This window comes from Myotis brandtii, unplaced genomic scaffold, assembly GCF_000412655.1.
Source record: "Myotis brandtii unplaced genomic scaffold, ASM41265v1 scaffold898, whole genome shotgun sequence".
NCBI classification, from domain to species: Eukaryota; Metazoa; Chordata; class Mammalia; order Chiroptera; family Vespertilionidae; genus Myotis; species Myotis brandtii.
The window spans coordinates 1,902,858-1,912,530 of NW_005371683.1; the positions used below are offsets into that span (position 1 = coordinate 1,902,858).

General features: G+C 50.6%; 1 protein-coding gene across 1 annotated transcript in view; it reads right to left on the minus strand.

The window, feature by feature from the left end:
* Nucleotides 1-4: 4 nt before the first annotated feature.
* The window catches only part of LOC106724584 (transmembrane and coiled-coil domains protein 2-like), a gene marked incomplete at its 3' end in the record, with an annotated part of 13,493 nt that continues 3,824 nt past the window's right edge, over nt 5-9,673 (minus strand). Inside the window, exon 2 of the mRNA XM_014532502.1 lies at nt 5-283. Coding sequence (XP_014387988.1) covers nt 5-283 — 279 coding nt within the window. The remainder of the gene's footprint in view (nt 284-9,673) is intronic.

A 9,673-nucleotide genomic window follows, 5' to 3' on the forward strand; every position in this document is an offset into this window, starting at 1 on the left:
TGGAGGGCCGGGAGCGGATCTGCTGGAGCACACGGTTGAAGGCGGTGGGCCGGGCGGGCAGGTCGTGCAGGGACACGGCATAGGAGACCCGATGCATCTCGGGGGAACGCTCCTTCTCATCCGGGGAGTCATGGTCAGACACGCCCTGCTGCTGCTGCTGATGCTGCGGCGGCTGGCAATCCTGAGACGTCTGGTGCTCCCTCTCTCGTGACCGGCGGCGGCTGTGGAACAGGTGCTTCAGGCCGTGGCTGAACATGGAGCCCTCCGAGAGCTGCTGGATTTTCTTAAGAGGGAGAGACAAAGGGCCCTGGTGAGTGGAAAGCTCCTGAATGCCCAGTTGGTGGGCAGAAGTGAGGTGTCTGCTCTTGGGAGATCAGTGTAGCCCCTACAGCTGTCTGACTCTGGAAGACCCTCTAAAGGGCCCATCACACCTAAAGGTCACGCCTTGCAGAAAGGTGGCCACCCAGACCTGCTCCTTTCGTTCCAAAGATATGCACCTCCATGGCTCCCCACAGGACATTCCCAACCCACACGTGGGGTCAGGGTTACTGGTCATGAGATCCTCGTGGCTAGTCTGGGGCACACGCAGGCAGCTCGGAGGTGGTTTCCCTCTGGTCTGATTCTCCCCTGCCCCCCAGCCCCTGCCTCATTCTAAGGTAGGTCCTCCTTCAAGCTGCATGGGCTCCTCTAGACCACCAGGCATCCATTTCCAAAGAGGCCTCAGTGTGACACTCTGGGAAAATCAGAGTCATACAATCAGGCTATGCAGACACTGCTAACTGCCCACTCAATATCTTTTCTCCTTTCTTTCTTATCAACCAAACTGCATAGCCTTCACGCACCCTGCTAAAAATTCTTGCTTCATCAGACTCCCTTGCAGCTAAGAGTAGCCACATGACACAGTTTTAGCCAAAAAAAACCCAACAACAAACAACAACAACAAAAACAAGGTGAGACTCTCTAGAAAGACTTGCTTCCCTAATAAAGGTTCTGGCCTTCCTACTTCTTCCCGCCTAGAATGTGGAGGTAATGGCTGGAGATGCAGCAGTCATCTTGCCGCTAGGTGACTGGTATGATATGAAGGTCTGTTTGCAACAGACCTAGAGCCTGAGAACTTGAGGGCCCTACGGAACCACCAAACCAGCTGTGAGTGCCTATCCTGGGATTCCTGCTGCATGAAATAAATAAACCTCGCTTTGTCTATACAACGCTAGTATGATTTTCTGTTATTTGGAGCCAGTCTCGTTCCTGGTATTGTTGACAATAAAATAAACTTCACTGGAGATTCCAGGTCAGTGAGTACATCACATGCCAGGAGGGTGGGACACACCCCAGTTCCTTCAGGACAGAAACTCCCGCACTTGGGACCCCTCCAGACCTCACCCTATGTACCTCTTCCTCTGGCTGTTCCTCCGTGTCCCTTATAACAAACTGGTAAACGTAAAAAAAAATAAATAAATATGCCCAGTCAGTGTAGCTCAGTGGTTGAGCATTGACCTATGAACCAGGAGATCACGGTTCGATTCCTGGTCAGGGCATATGCCTGGGTTGCAGGTTCAATCCCCCATGGGGGGCATGCGGGAGGCAGCCAATCTGTGATTCTCTATCATTGATGTTTCTATCTCTCTCTCCCTATCCCTCTCCCTTCTTCTCTAAAATCAATAAAAAAATATTTTTAATCAATAAATAAACTCCTATGGACATACCTTTAGTGTCGTCAGTAATGTGACCACTTCTTTAGCATATGTATCAAAACCTGCTGTCCAAATGAGTGCCTGTCCCCTTACACTGGAACAATCCCAAGAGGCCCCGGGGCCCAGTGAGGCCCTGGCAGCTCTGCTGATGCTGAGATTCCCCACCTGCTCCCAGGCAGGGCTGCTCAGAGAGGCAGCTGGACCACCGGGCCAGGCGAGACAACGTGTGCTGTCATCCCAGACAGCTGTTCTGTCGGGGGCTGGTTTCTCTGGCCAGGCTGAGCCCTCAGCAGAGCTCCAGAGCCAATGGGAGGAGGGCCGGGACCGGGAGGACCAGGTGAGAACCCACAGTCTGTAACTCCTGGGCGGGAACTCTGAACCCAGCCATTTGGGGCCCCATGAGCCACATCTGGAGGAGCAGCCCTTCATCGCATGAGGCAGCCTCCGTCATTTCAAAAACATCCCAAAGGATTACACTTCCTGGATTTTTTTTTTTTTTAGAAACAAAACTTCCAGAGCAGAAAACTTAGACCGTGTGGAAACCAAAAGACGCCGCCTGTAGATCTGCGTCAGCTGCCCCACGCTCGCTGTGACTCTATCCCCCGCGTTGTCTGTGTAGACCGCTGCACAGACAGCGGTCTGTGACCACACGACCCGGAGCTGTGTAAAAGGTTAGCATTCTCATTTTCACCTCCCTGTCTCACCGCAATCCTCCAGGAGGGCGGGGCCCTGGCCTCACCCATCCTACCGACCAGATAAGTTACATCATCAGAACTCACTGTAAACTAAGCTTTTGCAGTTTCAATGTGCTTTTCCTCCTGCATCATCTCACCTGATTTTCCCAGAAACTAACAACAGTGACAGCAGTAACATTTCCATTTTTAGACGAGTAAATTAAAGCTACCACCATTCCCTCTCAAGAATGTAACTCCCGGACTGCCCCCGAGTTCAGGCTACACAATGCCAGGTTTCCCACGGGAGTCACCATCCCGCCGGGCCCGACGAGGCAGGACCACCTGAATCCACTCTGGGTAGAACCAACGCGTCCAAGGCAGCCTGGACTGGGGAGCACAGGCGGCTCTGGGCTAGAAAGGGCCAGATTCGCCGTCTCCAGACCAGGCATGAGCCAGGACACCTCCCTCCTCCTTATGCCCAGGCCGATACCAGACCTCCCTCCAGAGCCGTGGATGGGCCAGCTGGCTCTGGCGTTTGTCCAGCTGCTTCTGCCAAAGGGTCACATCACATATGACCAACTGCCTTTCTAGCATCCTATTCCAGGTCTTTCTCCTCTCCCCACCACTCCTAACCTGGCTTCTCCCACAGTGAGGCCAACCTTCCATATCCACTCAGGCAAAAAAAAAAAAAAAATGTCCCTTCCAAAGGTCCCATCGCCAGGCAGCATTTCCTCTCCCCGCCCCCACTCAGCCCCAGGAAATGGGCGGAGGTGCCATGGACAGCAGCCAGCGCTGTCTGCCACACGGCCTTGCATCCTAACATCCTTGGTCCGCTTATTTTTAATATTACACAACAGCATTTTTCAAAGTGCTTTCCAACTGATGCTGTCATTGCAGCCTGATGCCAGCCTACCCTCAGGAAGGAGGAGTGACGGGTACAGCAGCAGTGTCTCCGTTTTACAGGGGAAGACACTGAGGCCAGCACCGCTAAGTGGCTCACCCAAATCACACAGACAAACCCCCGGCTTCTGAGCCCCTAGGACAGTGGTTCTCAACCTTCTGGCCCTTTAAATACAGTTCCTCATGTTGTGACCCAACCATAAAATTATTTTCGTTGCTACTTCATCATTGTAATGTTGCTACTGTTATGAATCGTAATGTAAATATCTGATATGCAGGATGGTCTTAGGCGACCCCTGTGAAAGGGTCGTTCGACCGCCAAAGGGGTCGAACTTTTTTGAGGGACTCCCCTGCTCACACACTGACCCCACCCTAGAGCGGACACGGTGGCTATCTGTCTCCCGGGACAGTGGCAAAGGCAGGTTCAAAACAAAACAAACGCCTGGGCCAGGAGGCGCACGGCCCCCGGAACTGAGTGGTAACTCTATCCGTGTCACCAGTAGGACCTGGGCAAGACCTTCGACGCTGTGGCTTCGTGTCACACCTCCCCACCTGTGTGGCAGGTGAAGGGACGCAGGACCTCTGGCCCAGCAGCGTGAGGAGTCTGCTCAAGCCTGTGGTAGGCACGAAGGAAGGGAACAAAAAAGTCCAAGGATAGTGGGGGGCAGGTGAGCTCCACACGCAAGGGCTTTTCCTCAGAAGGTGCAAGGCAAGAAAGCAGGGTGGCGGGCCGGGCTGCTTCTGCACGTGGGTGCCAGGGAGGAGGTGGTGAAGGAGTTTTGATATAACATGGTGTGTTAAAAAACAACAACAACAACTCAGCACATCCACAGAACCAGTCTTAAGTTTGGGGAACGAGGAAAACCATGGTGACTAGCTGGAGGGAACTTAGCCACCAACGCAGCAGAAGGCACCACCTGCTCTGACTAACAGGTTCCAGCTACTAAATGTCACTTGCTTTTCCACACGGACTTTTGCTTTTTCCCCAGCGGCCAGACACCAGTTTTGGGGGCCAAACGAAGCCATGTAGTAGGAAAAGAGCTGAGATGTTTCAGAGTCAGAGGTGGGCACAAACAGAGGTTTCCTGACTCACAAGAAAAAGCAAGATCTACCCGCAAACAGCCCAGAGGCTGGAAGTGAGCAGAGAGAGAGCTTCCAGTGTCAGCTGCCTATGCATGGGGAGAGAATGAGGGGAGGGTGCTGCCTCCTTCCCTGGAACTCTAAGGGCAGGAAGGACCCCATCTTCTTTGGTGACATCATCCTCTCCGGAAGAAAGGGAGGACTCGATGGCTTCTGAACGATCCTTCCTGAGACGCCTGTGGTCTCTGAACAGCGAGGCTTCATCTGTTGCCCTCCCTGGGTGTGGGTCCCCCAAAGAGGAAGTTCGCTCCAAAATCTGCAAACACAGCTGCATGAGGCCAAAAGGAAAATGCTTCAAGGTACAGAGTCCCTGCCACCATGTGATGAAAAGTAGCCGAAGTGGCTTCTAATTCCTACAGGTCCCTGTGCTCCTAACAACTCCCAGAAAAGCTGAAAGCATCTTGCAAAGTCACACTAACCTACAGCTCACGTATCCCACCTGGCAGCTGACTGCATGTCCCTTCCTCACGCTTGGGTCTGAAACTCCCTCTGCCCCCCAACAAAGGTTTGGCTGTGAGGGTTCAGGGGGGTGACTGGGTCACAGTGAGCCTCAGTGAGCCTAAGTCGCCAACGTTTCTCTATTTATAGGGTCTCTATGGAAACAGGGCCAGCATTAGAGAGCTAATCGCTGTAAAAACCCACAGAGTTCTACTATCTGGGATGCAAAGTGAATTGCAGAAGTCTCCAACTGCTCTTCAGAAGCTTTTGGTGGGGACCCCGGGATTGGAGGGGGGGCAGGAGCTGTCACCCCAGGTCTGGCACCAAAGAGCACAAGGAAGGGTTTCTATTAGAAGCACAGTGATGAAAGGCTTTGTGAATCATTTCTTCTCCAGCATCAGAGCCGACATTAAAAAACAGACCTCAACTCGGGCAAATGATTTCCCCACTCCCAATTTTATTCTAGTTCCTCGTGTCCTTAGTGCAGCGGTTCTCAACCTGTGGGTTGAGACCCCTTTGGGGGTCGAACAACCCTTTCACAGGGGTCGCCTAAGACCATCGGAAAACACATATATAATTACATATTGTTTTTGTGATTAATCACTATGCTTTAATTATGTTCAATTTGTAACAATGAAAATACATCCTGCATATCAGATATTTACATGACGATTCATAACAGTAGCAAAATTACAGTTATGAAGTAGCAACGAAAATAATTTTATGGTTGGGGGTCACCACAACATGAGGAACTGTATTAAAGGGTCGTGGCATTAGGAAGGTTGAGAACCACTGCCTTAGTGGCTTACAGAATTCTGTCTAGAGCCAACACAAGGTGGGACAGTGACCTCACCAATCGGGTCATTAGGCAGAACAGACTCAACATCCACCAGCATAGAAGACTGTGATTCAAATTACCTGCATGGTGTGCCCTCTCCCTGCCTCCCCCTCTGTAAAGCCCTCTCTGACCACACCATCTGCAGTGAGCTCACCGCCCCCCACCCCTGCTCTGAACTCTAGACTCTAGACCAGGGGTCCTCAGACTTTTTAAACAGGGGGCCAGTTCACTGTCCCTCAGACCGTTGGAGGGCCGGACTATAGTTTAAAAAAAAACTATAAACAAATTCCTATGCACACTGCACATATCTTATTTTGAAGTAAAAAAACTCAACTATCTTTCTTGACCTCTAGCTGGCTTTTCTACTTATTGGTGACCTGCTGGAGTGGCTCTGCTGTATCAGAGAGAAATTTTAATGTTATTCCCTTTAAAGTTTGTCAAATTTTCATAGGGAATTATATATCAATTATATCTAGAACATATTATTGAAATTATATATTTATATTTAAAATATATTTAAATGTATTTTTTCCAGAACTATTATCTGCCCCTTTGAAAGTAGTTTTTTGTTTTAGAGTAGTGGTTCTCAACCTTCTGGCCCTTTAAATACAGTTCCTCATGTTGTGACCCAACCATAAAATTATTTTCGTTGCTACTTCATAACTGTAATGTTGCTACTGTTATGAATTGTAATGTAAATATCTGATATGCAGGATGGTCTTAGGCGACCCCTGTGAACGGGTCATTCGACCGCCAAAGGGGTCGCGACCCACAGGTTGAGAACCGCTGCTCTAGAGAGCACATGATCTGCAATTAATTGTGTCCTGCCTCATGCTATGGCTTCCCCCGCTTTCTCAGTCACCCAACTTTTCACTGGCTTTTGGACGAAATTCACAATGAGAATATGCGTGAATGGAGGACAGGACCTATATCATCTGTATCTTAGTGTCCCTAATATTACCTGGCAGAGACCTCAACACAAACATGGCGAGTGCTACTTAATTATGTTTATTTTCTGAGTGGAACTATCCAAGTCTACGAAAGTATCTTTAAAAGGTCATTTCATCCTTAGGCGGGCCGCTTTTTCTGGTGTCTAACCCAGATCCCTCCTGCTGCATTTTAAACCCTGGTCTGAGTAACTGATAAGATCCAGCTGGCGTGAGGCACGTGACAGACCCAGGGCCCCAAAGTGTTCACTGTCTCCACCCAGGGCTCAGGTGGGGCTCGGGTCCCCACTGCCGGCTTTGTTTTCCAGGGCGGTGTCCCTCAGTTAACTTGGCTGAAATAAGGAAGCCTTTCGCCATTTGGTTTGGAAAGTCAAGGGCTGTCTTTCTCACATAATCACGAAACGTACCTGCTATCCCTCAACAGCTTTGCTCTAACTTCTTAATAAGGAGAGAGGCTGACGTGTTTGGCTGGCTGAGGTGGACCAGTCAAGCCCCCGTTCTAAGAAGGACCCTCCTCGTCTATGAGGATGTCAAAGGAGGTGGCGTGTCTTACAGAAGCGAGAGAAGTGGAGATGGGTTTTAAGTTGGCCTCCAAGACCATCACTGAGAAGCCAGCTGAGCTTTTTCCCAGCCCCAACACTCACATTTTTTTTAAAACTTCAACCCCAAATTCAGATCCCAGCAGATGTTTCCATTCCTTGAGGGAGAGATTCTTGGTAATGGGATTGGCAGTTAAGACACAAGTAGATGCACTGAAAGGACATTCGGTAAATACTGAGCCTGCAGGACAGTTCCCACTAGAACCAGGCAGCTGGGAATTGATCTAGAACACACGTGGCAGGAGAACGAGAGCTTCTTTGCCACATGCTTTCCCATCGGGCACTGGTTCCTCCTGAGCCTAGGTACAGGGCTGCTCTGAATATTACTGAAGACAGAGGGGATGGCAGTGGGGCAATCCCAGGCCTCAGAGCCCTGCCCTCCTCACATTAAGTGCAGGTGGGATAAAAACAGGTGATCTCGCCCTAGCCCAGCGGTCAGCAAACTGCGGCTCGCGAGCCACATGCGGCTCTTTGGCCTCTTGAGTGTGGCTCTTCCACAAAATACCGACTTCTGTGCATGGGCCACGAAGTTTCAATCGCACTGTACGTGTGCGCCCGCACGTGGTATTTTGTGGAAGAGCCACACTCAAGGGGCCAAAGAGCCGCATGTGGCTCGCGAGCCGCAGTTTGCCAACCACTGCCCTAGCCGGTTTGGTTCTGTGGGTAGAGCAGCAGACCACAGATCCACAGACTGAAGGGACCCGTGTTCGATTCCGGTCAAAGGCATGTACCTCAGTTGCAGGCTCGATCCCCAGCCCAGGCTTGTGCCAGAGGCAACCAATCCCTGTGTCTCTTTCACATCGATGTTTCTCTCTCTGTGTCTCTCCCCCTGCCTTCCACTCTCTCTAAGAAAAACAATGGAAAAATATCCGTGGGTGAGAATTAACAAACAACAAAAAAAACAAACAGGTGACCTCACCATTCTTCGACATCCTCCACCGGCCCTGACTACTTACAGGGCTGGGAAAACAAGCGCCATCCCTGCCAAAAAGGATGCTGTCCCTAGAGCAGCCGTGGGCAAACTACGGCCCACGGGCCGGATCCGGCCCGTTTGAAATGAATAAAACTAAAAAAAAAAAAAGACCGTACCCTTTTATGTAATGATGTTTACTTTGAATTTATATTAGTTCACACAAACACTCCATCCATGCTTTTGTTCCGGCCCTCCGGTCCAGTTTAAGAACCCATTGTGGCCCTCGAGTCAAAAAGTTTGCCCACCCCTGCACTAGAGGCACCTGGCACCTGTCATTTCACTTCCTATCTGGAAAGCCCCGGTCTTCTTGTTTAATAATTAACATCCCACCCTTACTTTAACATCTTGCTCTCTGTCCACCTCCCCCGGAACATCTTTACCATGTGCTTCTGACTCCATCATAGGATGCTTGAAGCACCTTAAAACTCATGTGTCCTTCGATGGGTGACTTTTTCTTGCAAGTACTCCATCCTGTTTGACTGGGAGCTCACCTAGAGGCAGAAGCAGTGCCTGTTGCCAAAGAACTCATCTTCCATGACCTTGCTCTTAGGTCTACCTCAATCCTGCCTCCCCCAAGGGCCCAGCTCCCACCTGAGATTGCAGGGGTCTCCACACCTCAGCACCTCACTTCTGAAGGAGAACCAGGAGCCTCAAGGTGCAGCCAGGCCACACAGCCACACGCTTGCCATGGGAACCTCCCCTTGAGTCCCAGAGCGCACACTCCTTCATCCCGCCCACATTCCTATGAATAGCTTGTCTCCTCCACTGAAAAAGTGGAGAAACCCAGACCCGTTAATTTTATCAAAACCCTAGGCCTTAAAAAAAAAAAAAAGTAAAACAAACAAAAGAACAGAACAAGAAGCGGAGTTTCTTGGGAATGCCAACATTCTCTTTCTTGACTTGGGTAGCAGGGAGATGGGGTGTTTGTTTTGCGATTGTTACTTAAAGCATACCTATCTTTGCAGACACTTGTATATATGCATGTCGTATTTCACAGTTTAAAACAGTGCCTTTCCCCCTGAAGGCAGGTGTTCAGTACCTGTGGACCGTGCTCCCTTCTCCAGTGGACCCCGGCAGGAGAGCTGAGAGAACAGGGCCGCCGTGAGGTGCGGGCTGGAGCGCGGCACTGGCCAGTAAAGGCGGGGGAGCGGCTGTGACCTGCCCTCGGCTTCTAATTGCTTTTCCTGATCTTCCTGCGTGGGACCAGTGTATGGTGGGAATGAAAGCACATGAGCAGGAACCCAAATGGGTCTTGGGTCAAAAGCACTTCGAATAATGGAATTTGGAGCCACCCCCTGTTTCTTCCTGGAAAAATATAAATACTGCCCAGAAATCCCTGGGGAAATTATTCGCAGGGGCTTTTGTGAGGGAAAAGAGAACCTCCAGGGAAAGGCTTCTGGCCGGCACATCCAGACCCTTCCTTTCCGGAAATTCCTCCTGCTACACCAGAAGGGGGGGAGGAGGGGGGGC